The sequence below is a fragment of the Micromesistius poutassou genome, assembly GCF_964030765.1.
Source record: "Micromesistius poutassou genome assembly, chromosome: 14".
Lineage (NCBI taxonomy): Eukaryota > Metazoa > Chordata > Actinopteri > Gadiformes > Gadidae > Micromesistius > Micromesistius poutassou.
In genome coordinates, this window is record NC_140284.1 from 12741954 (window position 1) to 12763381 (window position 21428).

At 41.8% G+C, this 21428-nt stretch overlaps 1 protein-coding gene across 1 annotated transcript in view; it reads right to left on the minus strand.

Moving 5' to 3' along the window:
• Window positions 1-1062: 1062 nt before the first annotated feature.
• The window catches only part of LOC311358862 (TGF-beta receptor type-2-like), a gene marked incomplete at its 5' end in the record, with an annotated part of 36387 nt that continues 16021 nt past the window's right edge, over window positions 1063-21428 (minus strand). The window contains 3 exons of the mRNA XM_084478963.1: window positions 1063-2030; window positions 3307-3434; window positions 12001-12142. Of these exons, the coding sequence (XP_084335089.1) occupies window positions 1749-2030; window positions 3307-3434; window positions 12001-12142 (552 nt within the window). The 3' untranslated portion in view covers window positions 1063-1748. The remainder of the gene's footprint in view (window positions 2031-3306; window positions 3435-12000; window positions 12143-21428) is intronic.

Below are 21428 nucleotides of genomic sequence, written 5' to 3' on the forward strand. Positions count from 1 at the left end.
AAATGTACGATGAAAAAATATCTAGCAATTTCGCCAAGAAAATATCAATGAATAGGTTGCAGTTTGCCTTTCGACTCGCTTGCAAAATCTGCGATGGGACTGAGGACTGAAGAGCGCTCCGGCGACGTTTTATAGTTCAAAATCGTTGTCAATCAAACGGCAAATCAGTCTTTCGCAGACCCTCCAATCATCACGCAGAAGCCCAGCGTCTAGGCCAGCCCACTCCTCCATTCACCCCTAGAGATGCTGAGCATCCGTGGGAGGGACATAATTGCAGCATTATCCAATGACCGTCGACTTTTGACGCACTAAAAAAAGCTGTTCTATGCAGCCCCATTGACGTGGATGGACGCTGAGCTTCAACAGGCAAATGCACTGTGACGCTACGGGAATGTATGTATCAAACTCATCTTCGAGATGGACGTGTTCTAACGCATTTTTAGTCAATAAAATGTTAACACAACAGTATATATTTGACAATTTAATTTTTGAAATTTTAGGGGAAGCTGAGCTTCCCTTGCAGTCTTAGAGAAATTGCCACTGGCCTGGAGGTGGCAGCAGTAGTAGCAGGCTAGTCATTGTTGTTAGCAACATTAGGCTCTTTAGCAAACCAGCTCGAAAACAAAACTTTACATTGTATCGCACGCACAGCAAGACCGTGCAATGCATACATTGGTGACCGGATTAAAGCAGCAACGTAATCAAGTGTGTAAGAGCATTATACATCGACATTAAAGACACCAACGTGGAACAAAGAGAAAGAAAATACATCTACTGTCAACTACGGACGCAGCCATCTTTATTCGTCGAGTGTCACGTGGATCTTTCGCGACTCGGTTACTCATCAGAAGCCCCAGTGGGAGCTGATATCCCCAAAGAAAAGGAGGCGTGCCTCAATGCTGCAATGCATCAATGCCGCAAGAAAGCTGGGAGATCTGACTGGGATGGTGGGCGTACCGAACAAATGGATAGCACCATTTGCCCCCCCCCCCATGAGAGGAGAGGAGAGAAGACAGGGGGCGTCTTCTCTCCTCTCCTCTTACATAAATATAAACCAAATCCAGAATAAAACAACTTTTATTTCTTATAAAATACATCATTAACCATAGAGTAGCTACACGTGCACTACACGTACACAGTGTAGTCTCTATGCCTCTTTCGTATCAGAAACTAAAACTGTACAATGACTATATGGTTCTGATGGAGTTGTGTTGTTTTAGTTTGACTACAACAACGACAACCAAACAATGTTTGCCTCTTGTGCAGATTTCACAATCCATGCTAAAGATTATTGATCAGATTTTTTATTGATCAGTTTGCGTTAACGGACAAAAAACAAGCAGTACACACAGGCGATGGCTGCGTGGTGGAGACCAGCTCCTTCCACTTACTAAAGTATGATCGCCCTGATGATCCATTCAAGTGGACAGTCCAGCACGGCTGGTTATGATTGACAAACATTTGGACTAGTTATTGATTCAGAAACATTTAGATAAATGATGGATGCATAAACATTTACATGGATTCATGGATTCATAAACAGGAAAAAGTCTTGACATCTCAGTCATGTTCTCCTTACATCTCAGTCATGTTCTACTGTTGGACCAGTATATAAACTTACTTACTTATTTATATTTGTTTGTCTTTACTCTTTCGTCAGACTAATGACCCAGTTAATTGAGGCCAGGATGTCTGTCTTGTTCCCCAGAGGCTTATGGGATCTGTGGTCCTGTTAGTTGGGGATGGGGTCAGGGAGGGTCTGGGGTCGAGGTCCAGGGCACAGGTTCCTGGTTTGAGTGGAAAGAGGAACCGAGCAGGCTCCTTTGGGAATAGACGGAGCAGAGAGCAGAGTATGTCTCCTCTCCTCTCTCCTCCTCTCCTCTCTCCTCTGGTATCTGCTCTTCCTCTCCTTCTCTCTCCTCCTCCTCATCCAGGACTTTGAAACGCTCCACCACACAGTGGGCCGTGAGCCGGGCCTCTGGGTCCTGGTCCCAACACTCGACGATAGTGGAGCACAGGACCCCCATACCCTGCAGGACACAAGGGTCAGAGGAGAGAGGAGAGAGTCAGAGCTGAAGGAGTAGGGTCGGTTAAAGTCATTTAAAGTAGTCTTACAGTACATTGAGTACTTTTAGGTTAGAGTTGTATCAGAGTGGACTGGTTTTGGAGAAGAGGAGATTCAACTATTTTATGGCAGATCTTCTGGGGAGAGAGACGACACAGAGCTCAGGCTGGAAACCAGAAGCCCAAAGGGTTACGTCTTGTTTCCTGTTCCTTTACAGAGCTGCCTACAGAACAGAAACTCATTTGTATGAGTGGATAAAGCTTTCAGGAGAAGATTTAAGCAGTGTTTCTACAGTGGCCAGTCTACATTGTGTTGATTTAAGCCCTTCCACACACTTCTTTACAGTTATCTAGTGAACTGTAAAGGGGAGAGGAACTTTCCTTACAAGGCTTTTGTTGGATAAAAAACAAATGGTCAGCAAAATAAAAAATATGTTGCAGTTTTTACACTTGTCGAGGTCAGACCCTCAGGTTATAAGGAGGTCTGGACAGACCTCATTAATCGTGTTTGTAGCCTACACTCAGATGTATACTCATTCTTGCATGCAAGTGTCTTGAATCATAAAAAAAATTAAAACATTTGTAGTATGGGGGATTTTACCCCCTTGGCTTTACACAGGCAAGACAGTGAAATTGCAGGGCGTGCCAAGCTGTGACCATACTGGCATGGCAGTGTAAAAATGCCTTTTTATTGTCATGTTTCCACCCCTCCCAGATCCCATACTCCCATAGCAGATTCATGCTGTCAAATTTTTAAAAAATGTGTACCATGTGGATAATGACATGGCCAAAATAAAGCTTTACTAAATGGGAAAACATCTTGTTTCAAAAGGGGTTGTTCAGTGTCCTCTGTTAAGATCCTTGTGGAGTTGAGACAGACATTGAGCCAAACAACTTAACAATGTAACAGCCAATGAAGTGAAATTGGAGTGAGAAGTTTTTTGTTGGGTTTAGTTAATCTTGCCGCAGCATTCTGGACAAGCAGCATCACAAAATAAGCTTTGTCAAGACCATGTCAAGACCTGCATGAACGCCATTACAATAACCGAGTCTGGAGGAGATAAAGGCATGGAAATTAATGAATTAAAAAATGTTGAGAAGTTGAGAAAAACAAGACCATCCAAGGTGACCTGGAGCTCAAAACTGAGTCAAATGTAAAACCAAGGATTCTAGCAGAAGGTTTTACATTTGTGGCCTCACAGCCCAGACCATTGAGTACAGAAGACGCTCATTGAGATGCACCTGATGTTGTGTCCATGCTGGGGGGATATCCGGCCGTCCTCGGTCCCGCAGCACCAGGTCTCTCATGCTGTCGATGCAGGGCTGCTCACACACCCTAGAGCCGAACGCTGGCTGGTAGACCCCCACCTCTGGAGAGTCAACACAGTCAGACCCTCAGGTTATAAGGAGGTCTGGTCAGTACAGGTCCACAATCAAGACCCTCAGGTTATAAGGAGGTCTGGTCAGTACAGGTCCACAATCAAGACCCTCAGGTTATAAGGAGGTCTGGACAGACCTCACAGGTCCACACAGTCAGACCCTCAGGTTATAATGAGGTCTGGACTAGAGATGCTCCGATTGATGATCGGCCGATATTGGCTACAAATAGCGTGATCGGAGAACCCCAAAAGCGGCGATCAAAAAAGCAGATCACTTGGCATAAATTACTCATGCAACTTTCTTTTTTTTTTTCAAAGCAGGACTTACCAGTGGCAGCATGAGATCCAAAGAGAAAAAATAAAGAGTATTGGAACAGAAACCGGTGCTTGCCTGCTATCCAGATTATATATAAAATATATGGAATCTTCCATATATTTCATATATAATATCTTACTATTATAATAGCAGGCCTGTCAGACAAGTTACTCAGACAAGTTGGTCAGTGCGCATGTGCCAAGCAGCCTGCAGCTCACACACAAACACACAGCATGTGCGAACGTACACATACACTGCACGCACGCACATACACACACACACATGCGCAAGAACACACACACACACACACACACACACACACACACACACACACACACACACACACACACACACACACACACACACACACACACACACACACACACACACACACACACACACACACACGTCAGGACAAGGGCAGCGACACACTCGCTCAGGTAAGCCATTATGTTTTTAAACATAACAGCTCCGCCATCGACACACTCGCCCAAAAGGTGGATTCATACCTCCGGATCCGGACGAAATTTGTCCGTCCGTACCAAACGTTGTCTCCGGGACTGCCCTTCATACCGCCGTCCTGTTTCAGCGTTGTTATGGATGTTACGCAAAACAACCTCTAGAGGGCAGTGACTGTCGTGTCGCAAATTACTGGCATCGACAATCGCAAACATGGCATCTGTAGAGGAGATGATTTTGCTTTGTGTCATCGGAAATCGGCAAAAAAAAAGGCGCAATAAGTGTACACGGCGGTGGCATGTGACACCCCTCACCAACCCGTAGGTTCTCTGCTCATTGGCAGGAGAAGTATACATTTGCATTGCCAAAGCAGGTGAACAATAAAAAAAAAGGTCAGGGACCGTATTCACAAAGAATCTTAGGGCTAAAAGTAGGTCATAAGTAGCGAATTTGGGAGTAACTCCTAAAAATAATTGGCGTGTCAGTCCTAAATTTAGGACTAAATTTAGGATTTTATTTTACTAAGAGCAATTCACAAACTATTTTATGCCTAAAAGTAGCACCTAAGTCAGGGAGAGCTTAAAAGTCCTCGAGAGGACTCCTAACTCACTAAGCTAACTCCTATTCACAAAGAATCTGAAAATGGCTGCAGTGTGACCGAATGCTTTGGAGACAATGGAGGACAGCGAATTGATAAGGCGATATAGGCAAAATCGTGAGGGTATCAAACGTGTGGTTGAATTAATGAATAACACTCCGATATTTAGCAACAGGGAAAATGCAACTTTGCAATGTCGACGATTTAGGAATATCGCAACCATCAGTGATGGTTAAAACACACGGGGCAATGTTACAATGTTACTCACAGGCACACCTTAATTATAATTTCTGGCTATGCCCAAACTTTAGGCTAAGTGCTGGAAATATGCTCATTGGATAATAGTTTGCAGGGTGCTTTTAATTACCTCATTGATATAATGCAATTTACGTATTTTTATTGTTTGCTTTGGTTCTCTTTTTAACGTGCATACAACGTCATTATTGTGGTCTGCACAAACTTGTCATCATGCGTGTATTCTGCTAACTGCACTGTCCATAACTATTTGATAGGACTTCATTTGTAGCCTAGGCTATTTCTTTATTTTTCGTTGATTTAGTGGGCTCGTTTGTGGGAAGTTGCGAATGAGTTTCATGGAGACCGCCGGCACTCATCAACCAATCACCGTACTGATCGCTTCTAAACTTCTGCACGAGAATCGACGTAAGGGGGCGTTAGGGGCCATTACTCTTTGTTCACTCTTAGTGATTTATCCTTAGTATGAGTAGGTCTCAGCGGCTTTGTGAATTACTCCTATATTAAAACTTTTAGCGCAAGTTAGGAGCACTCCTAGCGCTAAGATAAAAATCTTTGTGAATACGGCCCCAGATATTATAGGCCTCTCTCTATTTTCGCGATTGGTTGGACTTCTGACTCTACTGCCGCCTCGATCTCCGGTGGTATTGCTCCATTTCGTCCGGAGCACTCTGGATTCGTAACGACCTCCGGGACCGGACAAAAGGCTCCCTATCCGTATTTACCGTAGGGTGTGAATGGGCCTTAAGACATTGTGTTTTTAAACATAACGGCTCTGCCGTCGACACACTCGCCCAATATTCGTTCAATATTTATCACCTCCTTGCATCCCACAATGTCTTTACACTTTGTTGCTAAAATGTAACATTACGCTACTCCTTGAGCCTCCCGAAATGTCTTTTGATATTGATACATCTCTTTTTTTGTTATTCTTACTTGTATGTATAAATACCAGTTCACTTCACTGTGTGGTTGGGTCTACCTCGCACTTAATTTTTTGGTACACTGAGAGGAGTTGCTATAGATTACATTGCACATATGCAGTGATGCCACTAACGCGGTACTTAGTAACACGTTACTCTAATCTGACTACTTTTTTTCAGTAATCTAGTCTAATGCGTTACTATTTCCAAACCAGTAATCAGATTAAAGTTACTTATCCATGTCACTGTGCGTTACTATTTTTGTCATTTTCCTTAGTAAAAATATATATTTGCTTTCTTCTTGCGTCTCGGGGTGACGTACGCGACAAATCACGTTTCCGCCTGAGGAGGTCAACTCACGTGTAGTAGGCTATACCGCGACACAAACGTAATCAACAATGGAGGGAGGAGAGAGATGCGCGTTTTACAGCTGGAAATACAGGCACTATTTTGTGTTTGTGTCAGCTAAAGATGGCAATATTAAGGTTAGTTGGCGTCTTGGCGCGGTAACCCTGGCGCGTCAACTCCGGCAGCCCATAATCCCGTACAACCCCCCCGTCAACAATTCCGCCCGCGGACCCTGTTATAATGTAATGTCCCCAATTAATGTAATGCAATTGGCCCGCCGGTTTATCGCATTCCAGCGTTAACGCATTGACGCGCGTCTCGGCGCGGTACTGCCCTCCCCTCCCCTCTCAAACACAGCTGAATGCCATTAGATGCCTATTGTGTCAGGAGATACATGGTTGACGTTACTGTTTAAAATGCACTACCATAAAGTGAGTATTGGCAAAACCGGTTGTCATTTTTATTTTGAGGCAGTAGGGGTGCTGTCGGCAGCTGCTGAATGTAACTAATAAAGTAACTTGTAATCTAACTTAGTTACTTTAAAAACCAAGTAATCAGTAAAGTAACTAAGATTAAGTAAGATTACTTTTTCAAGGTAACTGTGGCAACACTGCACATATGTGCGATGACAATCAATGGATTCTGAATCAAACTCCTGACCCACTAGAGGTTGGAAACTCTAGTATATAAAATAGATTCCCATTCCCCTGCCATTCTGTGATCGGCAATCATGATTTTGGTGATTGGGCCCAAAAATGCTGATCGGAGCATTTCTAGTCTGGACAGACCTCATACAGCCCCGGTCCACACAGTCAGACCCTCAGGTTATAAGGAGGTCTGGTCAGTACAGGTCCACACAGTCAGACCCTCAGGTTATAAGGAGGTCTGGTCAGTACAGGTCCACACAGTCAGACCCTCAGGTTATAAGGAGGTCTGGTCAGTACAGGTCCACACAGTCAGACCCTCAGGTTATAAGGAGGTCTGGTCAGTACAGGTCCACACAGTCAGACCCTCAGGTTATAAGGAGGTCTGGTCAGTACAGGTCCACACAGTCAGACCCTCAGGTTATAAGGAGGTCTGGTCAGTACAGGTCCACACAGTCAGACCCTCAGGTTATAAGGAGGTCTGGCCAGTACAGGTCCACACAGTCAGACCCTCAGATTATAAGGAGGTCTGGACAGTACAGGTCCACATAGTCAGACCCTCAGGTTATAAGGAGGTCTGGCCAGTACAGGTCCACACAGTCAGACCCTCAGGTTATAAGGAGGTCTGGACAGTACAGGTCCACACAGTCAGACCCTCAGGTTATAAGGAGGTCTGGACAGACCTCATACAGCCACGGTCCACACAGTCCCCGTCTTTGAAACCTTGTAAATAGGGTTCTGGAAACAGGTGTTCACACATTGAGAAAAAAAGTTTTGAAAGGGTGAATAGTTATTTTGAAAAACGTGTAAGGTGTAAATTTACAACATTAAATGGTATTTATTCAGAACTGAGTTTTCAGCACTGACAATCAGATATTTGGCCTCACAGGGGAAAGTTTACGAGTAATGTGATTATTGACTGTTCTGGCGCTGATTCATTTTGAAACTCTGACACTCACACAAAAAGTGCTGAAAACGTTGATCTAACACCTCGTTCCTGGAGGCGGGACCATTTTTCTCTAAACCTATTGGTTGCTCTCTGCTGATGTACAGCCCAATCACATGTGTCGTTGACTGGGCCGTGCAGGATTCACAGTGCTCGGCCAATGACAAGAATAACAAGCGGCGAGGAAGGCCGAGCTCCGTGAGTGGCCTCTTTCATTTGTTCAAATGAAAGAGGCCGATTACGTCAATAAGCCGGACTATAAGAGCAAACCTTATCTGACCATAGAGGGAATCAATCCTGCAACCGCTTGATTAAAGAGATCGCGTCACTACCGCTTCGGCCACTGTGCCCACACAGTTTTACTCATATAAAACTATATGACGCCAGAACTAAGAACTTCGTACGTAATGTACCTTATTAGACTTCATGACATTTAACAAAACAAATAGGCTATATATAATATATAAAATTAATTAATTGAATACACCGCGAAATACACAGTGACCAAAAGCAGCCAGCCAAGCTACCAACACAGTGACCAATGCGCCGTACGTTGCGATGCATGTAGTTTGGAGCACTGTCAAACCCACACAGCCTGTGATATATATATATAAGCCTGGGAAATCTCATAAATATTCATGAGGAGCCGTCATCTGATTGGCCGATGACGACGTTGACTTACGTTGTGATGGTGATGCTGGCTTGGTGTTTTACTCAATGAGCAGATATCGCCTCAGTCAGATAGCGTTAGTCAGTGATCATTAACTGAATTGAATGAATATAGCTTACTGATGACACCAGCTTCACAGCACCTGTAACAGCGTTCATCTCCAGCTTCAAACAATTAAAAACGATAGTTATGTTATTATAACTAGTTCTATGATTGTAGGCGTAGCCGTCTAGGCTTCGCCTTATGGGCTTGTCCTGTGTGCGTGCTCGCGTGCACTGAAAATTTCAGCTATGCACCAATCAATGTGTATATAACGCGGCGCAGAGCAGCATTCGTCTTCCACGCTATTCTTTCAGCAATTGGGGGGAACAGCAGGTGGGAAACTAGACGGCTACGCCTACAATCATAGAACTAGAGTTATAATAACATAACTATCGTTCTATTTCATGTAGGCTACACCGTCTAGGCTTCGCCTTATGGGCTAAGGTGAAGCTGCAAGCGGAGCCCAATCAATGTACTCCTGCTGGACCCCAGTCACAAGACCTAAGTCACAGGGCACATCAGACTCAAGAACCCAAAATCCTCCCAAGAGCACGCAAAGTGAGGATCAACAGAATAAAGGGAGTCTGTAATTTCTGACTGACCCGTAATTCATATTCTATGACGGGGTATAGGTTGATTGGTGCATAGCTGAAATTTTCAGTGCGTGCAAGCACGCAAGGGACAAGCCCATAAGGCGAAGCCTAGACAGCGTAGCCTACACAAAATAGAACAGACAGTTCATTGCAGTCGGCTCTGGCAACCTTTAGTAAGGGCCCAGGTATCAAGACGAGCCAATACCAAAGACCGAAGGGATACCTGCAAACGACAACCCAAATTGGGGTCAAGTCAACTGTAGCCCGCAGAAAGGTGGCACTGGGTGGGAGAAGGGCCTTAAAAAGGTCCCATGACATGCGTGTGATTAGCCGTTACAATCCGTTTTGAAAATCGGTCTCTTATGACATCACAGGTGGGCGTGTGATGTGTGCTAGATAGATCAGTCTACCAGCCTACCCAGTGGACTGTAGCAAACGTTGCTCATCTATCCGTCACACATCTAAGTGGACACACCCACCTGTGATGTCATAAGAGACACGGCTTGTAACGGCTAATCACACCACACCTGGTGGCATGTCATGGGACCTTTAAGATTTTTTTTTTTTTGCATTTAGTCAGCTTTATTATAGAGAGAGATAGAGAGGAAGGTGTGGAAGACAGAGGGGAGGACATGCAGTAAATGACCCAGGCCGGATTCGATCCGGGGTCTCTGCGTTCTGGACTGTGCCTATGTGGTACACGCTTTTAGCCCAGTTCGCCACCGGGGCACCACCGTCATGAGACCTTTGAGGAGTACTCTTTCTGCCCGTTGTTTGGCCAACTGTGTGGAAGTAAACATGTCCCTCGGTGGAACACACTAGTCTAAGAGTATTTCTGTTCATGATGATTAAAAACAATTGTTTATTGATGGGCTCTGTCATTATTAAGATTATTAACTGTTAAGAGATTAACTGTTTTAAGATGTATTCAGTCCATGATGTCAGACCCACTAGTATAACCAGAGTGTAATTTTACGCCTCAGCCTCTCTAGCACTTTATGTCGTCTATGTAGTTCCTAATAGCCTTTTTACAGCTTTGCCAGAATTATTCATAAATAAAAAAAGCCTGCCACGCGATCCACCCTTCCCAAGAAATTATTTAATAAATAGGACCAGGGGTACCGACCCTATCCCAAGCCCACCAGAGGCCACCTTGGTCAGCCTGGGCACCAGGGAGGCCTGGGTGTGCTGTCCTGGAGACTGACACCCTTCCCCAGGAATAATTAAACAACTCGGTACTTGGGCTGTTGAGCGATAAAATATTTAAAAAATTCCAAGTCCAAAATAAATAAAGACTTACAAAATGGAGTGAAATAATAATGTCCAAAATCTTTTGCTCAAAAACTGATGAGCCAGGATACGTATGTTGCACTGTCTGTGAGCTGGGCTGTCTGTGAGTGCACCAGTCAATCATGTAGCGCCTTTATCAGCCAATCAGATGACGGCTCCTCATGTGACACATTTCAGCCGTAATATCCTCACATAGCCACAGGGAGCAGCACCGAGCACATATAATAGTTAAAAGGTAATATCCTCACATAGCCACAGGGAGCAGACTGAGCACAAGTAATGAAATGCAACACTTGTACATAATCACAAGGGGGCAGCAGCAGATAACACATAGATGAAGTGGGCAGGTTTAAACATCGTAGAAGACGCCGACCCTTACCTGTCTATTTAAGCTCCAACTTAGCTTTTAGACAAGAGAAACTCTACAGGCAGCATATCGTTAGATATTCAGCTAAGAGTCGCTCCGCACGTGTTATATACAATTCCTCTCCTTTTGTTTCATAGACAATAGACCAAAACCTTTATCAAATAAAGTGAGTTAAAAGCAATCTTGTTTCGGCCGCCTTTTCTGGATTAAAAGAACATAACACTCATGAATATTTATGAGATTCCCAGACTTCTCCTATGAAAACAAAATATTGTGCACAGCCTGGTCAACGGCACATTTGATTGGACTGTGCGTCAGCAGAGAGCAACCAATAGGTTTAGAGAAAAATGGTCCTGCCTCCAGGAACGAGGTGTAATGCGTTCACACCAAACATGACAGGGCGACTCAACTCCATACAAAGTCAACGTAGAGACGCGAATCGGGTGAAATTTGTCGCTAGAAAAACTGACAAGTGACAACATTTGACAAAATTTGCCTGACATAACTGCACAGCGACGGATTATGATTTGTGATGATTTGTTGCGCAACAAAACTTTGGCGAAAGTGTGACCAGGTGACAAATGTGTCTTTTGGTGTGAACACACAGTTAGATCAGACCACGCCAGACCACTGTCAATATTCATGTGACTAAATAAACTGCGCCAAGTTTATTCGCCAAGACGAATAAACTTGCCCCTGTGTAGCCAAACATCCCAAAAGTCAGTGCTGAAAACTCAGTTCTGAATAAATACAATTTAATGGCGTAAATGTACACCTTACACATTTTTCAAAAAAGTTTAAATACTGGGAAACAAAATAATACACTGGTAGAAGAGTGTCAGATTTAAAACTCTGCACATGTGCTGGTGAACATTTTTTAACTTTGAAAATCTGTTGGTGAATCTTTTTTTTTTTTAATTTAAGGAAAAATAGAACACAAAATCATGTTTGCAGATGTTTGAAACTTTTTTTCAGGCTATAATTTCAGGCTATTTTTCAATGTTATTTCAATGCTTTTTTACAAGGTGTCGAGTTTTCATACACAGACTTACAGGGCATTTTTTTCAGGTTTGAATTATGACAGTATTCTAATCCCATAGTTTTACCTCCGACGGCGGAGCAGCGGGAGATCATCTCCCATAGCACCAGGGCCATAGAGTACACATCCATCTGCTTGAAGGCCTCCAGGTCCTCCAGATTGACCCTGGACTCCAGCACCTCCGGGGCCATGTAGCGGGCCGTCCCCACCTAAAGCCCAACAAGGTCACACATCAGATTACACACAACATCATTAACACAACTAGCAACACAAAATAGGGCATTCATAGAAGTATTGTTATTATAGATCAAATATGTGTCTAACCAACAGCAGAATATAAGTAAATATTCTGTAATTGAAGCTAAAACAAGTATGATCTGTATTTGATCAATGTAAAACGATGTAAGTTAAAGTTACACTAGAGAGTGCCAGTAGAAGCAAACCATAGTAGCAGTAGTAGTGGTTATTCATAGTTCTAGTGGTAATACTTGTTGTATTATCCAGTGTGAATGGTAAACTATTACATCTCAATAAAGTTGATTATCTTTCTTTCAAAGTTATTTTTATTGAAATTTACATTTTCCGAAAAAATATAAACAAACTGAACATAATTCCCACCATACAAAAATAATCCCATTCCCCTTGCTATCAATTAATGGTTAGTCATTCATCATCCTCAAATTTATCAAGCGATGTACAATTTCTGTGCATAAATCGGATATGGACTGAAGAAATTAGAAAATTAAAATTAAGTAATTGTAACAGCCATAATAAAAACAACAATAATAATTATTATTTTAAGATAAATAAAATATTTAAGATACAGTAAAAGGCTAAACAGGAGCAGCTCCTCTCTGCAAAAAATAAATAAATGTCAAGGCTCAAGAGTCATGTCTAGTTGTGAATGCCAAGGACCAGAATATAATAATTAGGTTTATTCATCCCATACCTGTGTGGATGGTTTGTCAAAGAAGGTCAGAAAGGCCAGGTTGGTTTGTGGATATATTTGAGATAATTTGGATTTAGACAGGTGAACCCGATGTACCACTTTAAATTGAATTAAAGAGTGTCAAGCACACATGGAGGAGGAATGAATATTTTTTTTTAATATTTTTTAAGATTTTAGCTCAAATTTCTTCATCAATTGTTATCTGCAAATCTTGTTCCCATGCCGTTTTGATACCAGACAGGGGAAGACAGTTTAAATCAGATTAGCCGTATTATAGATGAAATTCTTCCTTTATCTGTTGGATCTGAAGTCATTATGATATCAACATTTGTATTAGAGGGCTTTGTGGGAAATTTGGGGATAGTTTCTTTAATATAATGTCTAATCTGAAAATATCCAAACAAATGGGAGTTTGGTATATTGAATTTCTTGGAAAGCTGTTCAAAAGAGGCAAAATTGTTGCCTACAAAAAGCTAATTGAAACACCTCAACCCCCTCCTGTTCCATATGTTGAATGGTGTGTCCTGAATTGAGGGTAAAAATAAATGATTGAATGCTACTGGGATGCTAGATGCATCTCCATCTTCACACAGGCTGGACAGTCGTCCTTAGATGTTCGGGTCTGTGGGACCCGTTATCAGTTTTTAGCTTAATAAAAGTGATACAAATAATTATTTTTTTGAACTAAGATTCATTGGCCTTGGCTCATTTTCTGTGAGGAACATAAATCAGAAAACATTTTCAATGACCCCCCCGTATACCCCCCCTTCACATTTATATTACACACAGGGTGTTCGAGTCCAGTGGACCCAGAGCTAGTTAAAGTGTGGAAATCATAGGTCCTGTGCACCCTCATTTTCCCTTCCTCCCCTCTCCGTGTGTGTGTGTGTGTGTGTGTGTGTGTGTGTGTGTGTGTGTGTGTGTGTGTGTGTGTGTGTGTGTGTGAGAGAGAGAGAGAGAGAGAAGGAGAGAGTAAAGCAGGTGAATGGGCCCTTGGTGTGAGCACCCACAGTGTGCACCCACTGTTCCCGCACAAGTTTGGAACATGGTTGCAAAATTGGAACACCCAACACAATCTACACCCATATTCCCACACATTTCACCCTCTGTCTTGCGGGAACCAAGCTTGTGGACCTGACACTATAAAAAAAGCTCTGTCAGCGTGGTTCCATACCACAACTGATCAAGATGGCAAAGCGATTCTCTGTTCAGACTGCCTTACAGTTGATATTTGAAAAGACAGAGGGTTTTGATGGTGATGCAGAGGAAATAGTTTAGCCTGATTTAAAAAAAAAAGATCAGGATTGTAGATCAGGGTTAAGGATTGCAGGAATCACAGTCTCTGCACGGGAGGAGGAGGTCATTGGCAAAGAGAGATACCCTGTGTTCTATGTTCCCCCTAACTATACCTGGTATGGAATTATTAGATTGTATGGTTAAGGCCAGGGGCTCAATGGCCAAAACAAAAAGAAGAGGACTCAGGGGACATCCCTGGCGAGTTCCACAGTGCAAATCAAAAGGTTTGGAGTACCGGTTCTTAGTCAAGACTATAGCTGAGGTGTTGTGTTCTTTTTCAGAAAAGGCCGCCGAAACAGGATCACTTTTAACTCACTTTATTTGGTCTAGGTTTTGGTCTATTATCTATGAAGCAAAAGGAAAGGAATTGTATAATTCACGCATGGAGCGACTCTTATCTGGATATCTGATAAATACGCTGCCTGTAGAGTTTCTGAATCTTCTCGCTTGTGTGCGCTCCGTAGTGTTTTGGCAGGCGTGGCCTCTATGATGTGTAATGTGCTGATTGGCCATGGTGTTGAGCGCCAGCCTCCTAGTTCATTATGTGTGCTGGTGCTGACCTCTTGTGGCTATGTGCGGTTATTACAGCTGGCTATTATTTGGTCCTGTTCCCTTGTGGCTATGTGAGGATATTACAGCCTGTTGTTATATGTGCTGTTGTTCGTAACAGAGGGACTGGAATATAATAGTTGTACCTAGGGCTGCAACTAACGATTATTTTAATAATTTTTAGTTGTACCTAGGGCTGCAACTAACGATTATTTTAATAATCGATTAATCTAATATTTTTTCGATTAATTGCTGAATCGGATAAAAAAAGAAACATTTGTAATTGCCGCATCTTTATTCAAAAACTGAAGATTACTTCAAATTCACAGTGCAGACTAGTGCAGAAGTGTAAAAACAACAGGTTATTGCTCCAACGTCCCTGAGCTATTAAAAGTAATATTAAATAATAAAAAAAATATTAAAACATAACTGTGTGATATACATTTATGTTTATCTACAAAAATTAAAAGGCTCCTTTCTTTTATAAAGTGCAAAAAATTTGGTTTTCAGTTCTTTAAAAGCTTAAAGTAAATAAAGTCACACACACACACACACACACACACACACACACACACACACACACACACACACACACACACACACACTTAACCAGCTAACGCTTACGTTAGTTTAATAAACTTTTCATGCTTATAAAGCTGGATAACGAATAAATTAAAACACCAAACGAGAAACAGGAGATACTAGATTTATAGCCCTCCGTAAAGTGCTGTACACAACTACGTAGAGAGCCTGTCGGAGACCCTCTCCGTAGCTCTATGTGCGCATCCAATATTTTTTAACTATCCGTCGACGCAACGGAGACGGCAAGGGCTGTGATTGGTCCTGTAACTAAATCATTTCCGGAATCACATTTCCCGGTTTGACGTTGCACCTTATTTACTTTACATTGTTTACTTTCCACATTAAGGACCAATAAAACACCAACACGATGGGGCGGCGAATTGCATTGCGTATCCGACATCCCGACGGAGAACTGCAAATGCTCGAGGGGTCTCTGTAGCTACAGTCAGATTACGGATACGGAGTAGTATACTTTGGGCATGTTGCATGTCCTAACTTCAAAACGGAATAAATGTGAGATCTTGTATTGACTTAACCCTGCTGTCGAGCCCCCTTCTCGTCACGGATGACATCACCATGGTGTTTCCGTGCCATTTCACTTTTGCAAAGATTGCAACTAACACACTTTTTAGCTTTATGCATTGTTAATTGCTCCCACACTTTGGAAGATTTCGGTCGAACTGTTTCCTCCACCTCTGCCATGTTTCATGTCCAAAATACAAGCAGTGGTCGCTCACACTACAGCGCGCGGAAGGCTCGCTGTGGGCGCACATGAAGCATGGACCTGTCGCCATCGGCTTCTGTAAACAGTTCCGCCTACGAGTGACTATTATTATTAATAATAATAATAATAGTATTTGGAACCTCTGTTGGTTGTGTTCCCACAACCAACGATGGTTAAATAAATGTTATGTCTGTTGGTTGTGTTCCCACAACCAACAGAGGTACTTGGAACCGACTGTTTTTGACTGACTATTATTATTAATAATAATAATAATAATAATAATAATAATAGTATTAATAATTGCGCGACTCAACGAATCGATGACTAAATTCGTTGCCAACACTTTTAGTAATCGATTTTTATCGATTTTATCGATTCGTTGTTGCAGCCCTAGTTGTACCCATGATATGAACGTTTCCCCAAATCCGAATCTCCGTAAAGTCTCAAACAGGTAGCTCCATTCGACTCTATCGAATGCCTTCTCTGCATCTATGGAGAGAAGGCATTCTGAGTCACTCTGGCAAGGAGAGTAGATTATATCTAACAACCGACGGATAATAAAAAATGAATATCTTTGTTTAACAAAGCCAGTCTGGTCTGGAGATATACTAGGTAAAAATAAAAATAAAAATGACCCAGTTTCTCAAAGGAGAACCCATTTTCAATACACAACCTCTTAAGCACAGCAGTGTTTTTTGCTCCACCTTTTTGTAATACAACTGCAGCAGCTTGACCACGGAGCGATTGAATGTCTCACAGTAACGGATGTTGCGATCAGCTGATTTTGCGCAGTTCTCCAGTGTGTGAGCGGTGCAAAGCACACACAGTGCACATTTCAGTGCGCTCATCATTTGTTTCGTGCCACATCTTGGAGCCACTTTTCAGAAAGAAAATATTTTCTTCTGCTCTCCATTTACCTTTTCTTTGCAGACGGCGAAACGCCAGTCGACAAGATACACGTGTAGTTTGGTTTTGATTACCTGACAGTTAGTTACATAAAAGCGTGGTAGTGAACAAGGGATGTTAGGCGATTATGTGCACTTGGGTACCAGTTATGTGCACCCCTGGTTATACATGTCTGGTTAAGGATGTTTGGAAGATATCCTGATTTAAATGAATCTAAGAACATGGCCGACAAGATGGAGGTTAGCTGTGTAGAAAATGTAGCATAGAATTCACTAGGAAAACCATCGGGACCTGGCGATTTCCGAGTGCTTAACGATAGCGACAGATGTAATTAAGGATGTGATTGCCTCAATCTCCTCCGCTGTTTCTATATTTTCTATATTTTTTTTTAATCAGTGTAGGCTAAGCTATGTTTGCCCATGGTTAAATAAATGTTTAGGCCAGAAGGATTTCGAGCAATGTTTTATTCGCAAAGACTGCAATATTTTTTAGAACGCTGTCATGCACCTGCGCATGAAATGGAAAATCGATCTCTCAGCAATCGATTTCAGCACGTTCTATATTAAGTCTTAAGTCATATTAAGTCTTCTTTTTCTTGACTCTCCAGCATTCTCTCAGCATTAACCAAGTGTGGATAGACAAGGATAATTTAAACAAGGGGCGGGGATGTGTGTTGCGCTCATATGCAATGAAAACAATCGGCTACAGCAATTTATTGATATTAGAAAATGTAATTTTTACTTTGGATACTAATAAGTTGTATTGAATAATTTAAGTGATATATAGGCCTACACATACAAATCATAAGTCAGAACGGGCTACATTTGGCAGAATTCTAAAAGGTATAAGTAATAAAGTTAATATGAAGAGCCGTTTGGGAGCCGAAAGAGCCGGCTCTTGTTGGTGAGCTGATCCTAATGATCCGGCTCCCTAAAAATAACCGAAATTCCCATCTCTGTCCTGTCATGTCTTGGGCCAAAGATCCACAGCGAATGAGGGTCGGCGACTATCCCCAATGACGAATGTCAGTGTAAGGACACTACAGCCTACGAAACTAAGAAATAATCATATTAATTAATTAAAGTACAATGATAATAGTAATGACATTTATATTAATGACCTCATGTTGGAATGGCTGGACGTTTGCAAAAATGTTTCCTGTCTTCTCACAATGCTCATAACAATCACTTTTGTTTCTGATCTGTAGGTATTCAAGTCTCAGACACTTCTTATATTAGTCCAGAGAAGGATATTGTGCATAGTTCTTATCTAGTTCAGCTATTTGTTTACTGAGTTCCAATTGTTTTGCCTGTGAGTTATTTTTCTTTTTAGCCGAATAGGATAAAGTCTGACCTCTTAAATATGCCTTAAGTGTCTCCCAAACAGTTGAAACAGAAACATCTGGGGCCCTAGTTAGACGGTCTCAAACGCAGACGTGAAGCGCAAAGTCAAAGTAGCTTTGTGGGCGGTTCTATGGCGCTGTTGCTATTATGACGGCGAGATAAATGAGCTTTGCACCCGACGCAAATCTAAAATGGGTTGGTCTGAAACCTGTAGGTGTGTTTTGGGCGTAACGTGCAATAAACCAATGAGAGTTCCATCTCCCATCCCCTTTAAGAGCCAGCGCATTTGACTTGACGAGTTGATATTTTGACAGCGCGTTTGCAGTCTCCGCTGAGACGTGAGATCATGAGATGCATGACCACATGAATTTCAAACTTCAAATGGCTCAGTTTATGGCCAAATAATAGGCCTAATTCACACATGGAATAGCGTTTTCTTCTCCAAATTCAGAAACACTGAGTCGTCATGTAAATTGCGGCAAAAACAACTTAACACATATATATATATATGCAGATGCGGTCCAGTGGCCGCAACTGTGGGTCTATTTAATGATATGCGGCAATACATTAACAAACATCGTTTGTTACCAGTATTGTATACATTATCGTTATCGACTTGTGTTCATAATATGCATGTGTCCCCCCCGTTAAAATACATCGCCATGTACGCCATGAGTGTATTATGTGTTTAGTTTGCGTGTGTTTAGACAGATGGGCGCGCACACACACGCGCGCCAGTGGTACTGGTGGTAAAGTGGTACTGTTATTAATATTCATAGATATCAATAGAGAAAAATAAAAACAATGTTACAGTTAAAATATGCAAACATACACACACAAACAAAAATTATATATCTATATATATCTATATATATATAGATATATATATCTTTGTGTAGGCCTACTGGTCAAATTAGTAACATTAAGTGCAATGAAAACAGCATGATTGCAGCATTCAACTTGAAGAATAACTGCTCAAACAAACCATGGAAACTTAAACCAACATGTAGTTTGTAAACACTGGACAACAGACAACAGGACCTGTAGCGCGATTTATGGAGGCATGAAACGTCCGGAAAAACTTTTCCGCTTCTCCCACCGATTGAACCAAACACGAGAGCCATTTGTCTGCGTGATGCAGAATCTAGCTGGGTAGAGGACAGACGGCTTCAGTCCCTTGTTGTACAGAGATGCCATGACGGTTTTGTATTCCTTCCGCTGCCTAACGACGTCTGGAGAAAAATCCTCGTAGACCCTGAATGTGTTCTCCCGGTACCGCAGCGTGCCTCTCTTTCTGGCATCTTGGATGAGCAGCTCCTTGCATTGATCGTTTTCCAGAATTTTTTGGGATCATTTAAGTTGCTCGTTTTTAAGAGGTAGTACTCAGATTTGTGACAAGAGAGGTAAAGCGTTTGTCAGCCTGAGAGTTGGATTTTCTGGCCTTAGCCCAGGCAATATCCCTTTCTTGTTGTAGACTAGAAAGCTGAGAGGAGAACCAAGGATTCTTTCGCCCTTTCACTCGAAATTTGCATGTTTATTAATAATATTGTGAAAAGCATCATGGAAGGATTTCCACGCCAGTTCTACATCATTAACAAGAAAGATCCTGGACCAATCAAAGTCCCACAGATCATGATGAAAAGCTTGCTTGCAGAAATCTTGTTTAAGAATAGTTTGTGGTCTTGATTTTGGGAGCTTGGCCTGCCTCACTACAGCTATAGCACAATGATCACTCGTATCATTATAATAATATGATATAATAAATATTCAGATATCACAATATCTGAATATTTATTTATGACAAATTAACCAATAAGGGAGGATTTCTCAGGACATTTAATATTTGGACGAGTTTGGAGTTTACACTATTGATTAGTTGAGTAAGATTAAATGAATCACAGGTGGATTCAAAACTGTCAGAGGCAGAAATGAAAATCCCCAGTGAGGAGAATTTCATTAAAGTCTAAGGTTGATAGTTGTTTATTCAATGATGACAACCTCACTGGTTGCTGAGGGGTGTCTATATAACCCAGCTATCGTGATAGAAAAAATACATTTTCTCATTCTGAATGCTGTGGCAGCCTGCCATTGGCAACTACTACAGAAATCAGAATGAGAAAAAATATTTGTTTCGATTTTTGGTGAATATTTCAAACTATTAATCGCATCCTGATTCGCTATAATGCAAAATATCAGCAAACAATCACCTGTAGTAAGTAGCAGCCCACCATTTGCAACTAACAGCAATCAAAATGAGAAAATATTTTTGTATTGATTTTTGGTGAATATGTAAAACTATTATTAATTATTTTTGGTGTTTTCTTTCCTGAAACAATTCCATGGTAAAGTCTATGCTACCAGTCTGTGTGGTGTAATTTGTAGACGGTCCCTAAAACAGATAGCAGCCGCAACATAGATTAAAGTGCTGTTCTCACACAAATATCGTAGCAACATGTCGTCGTGATTTTTGTCGATACAGTGTCTTCAACATACTACACCTGTAATGTTGTGCAATTGTGTTGATGAATCCGATTGCGGGGTAAATCCAAACCGAATATACGGCGAATATCAAACCTGCCGTGGCAATTTTGTCCCGCTCACGGACACTCTGCGTCTATGGATACAAATCACTTTTGCTACACTTGTACCACCTAGACGTGGTACAAAGAAAAACAGCTGAGACTCATAGCAGCAGATTTGAGCAGTTGTATAGTTGGACTTGTGCTCGCTCATTAAAATTATCAATGAACATAGCGATCTTTATAGTTGTATTTGTGAGGAAATATTTCACAGATGTGTAACTTCTGATGCATTAGTTCACATTTGGGTTTACGAATACACACATTTTGTGCATGTTCTCGGGTGTGCGAATGTGTTTTGCACCAACTGTGCTGCAATGATTGTAGCAAAAGTGTCAAGTGCATGACTCTTTGAAGTTGTGATGCACAGGATAGGATTTGTGCACCTGTAACAAAGGACTTGAACTCGTGGCCCCTATTTTGTGTTTACAATGGTAGAAAAAATATTTACGACTTCAAATTTACTGTTACACATTTGTGACTTTAGTGTACTCATGTACTGCAGTTACATGTGCTAAAGACTTTTGCTACAATAATACCTTCATACACAGCGGCTGGAAACAACTC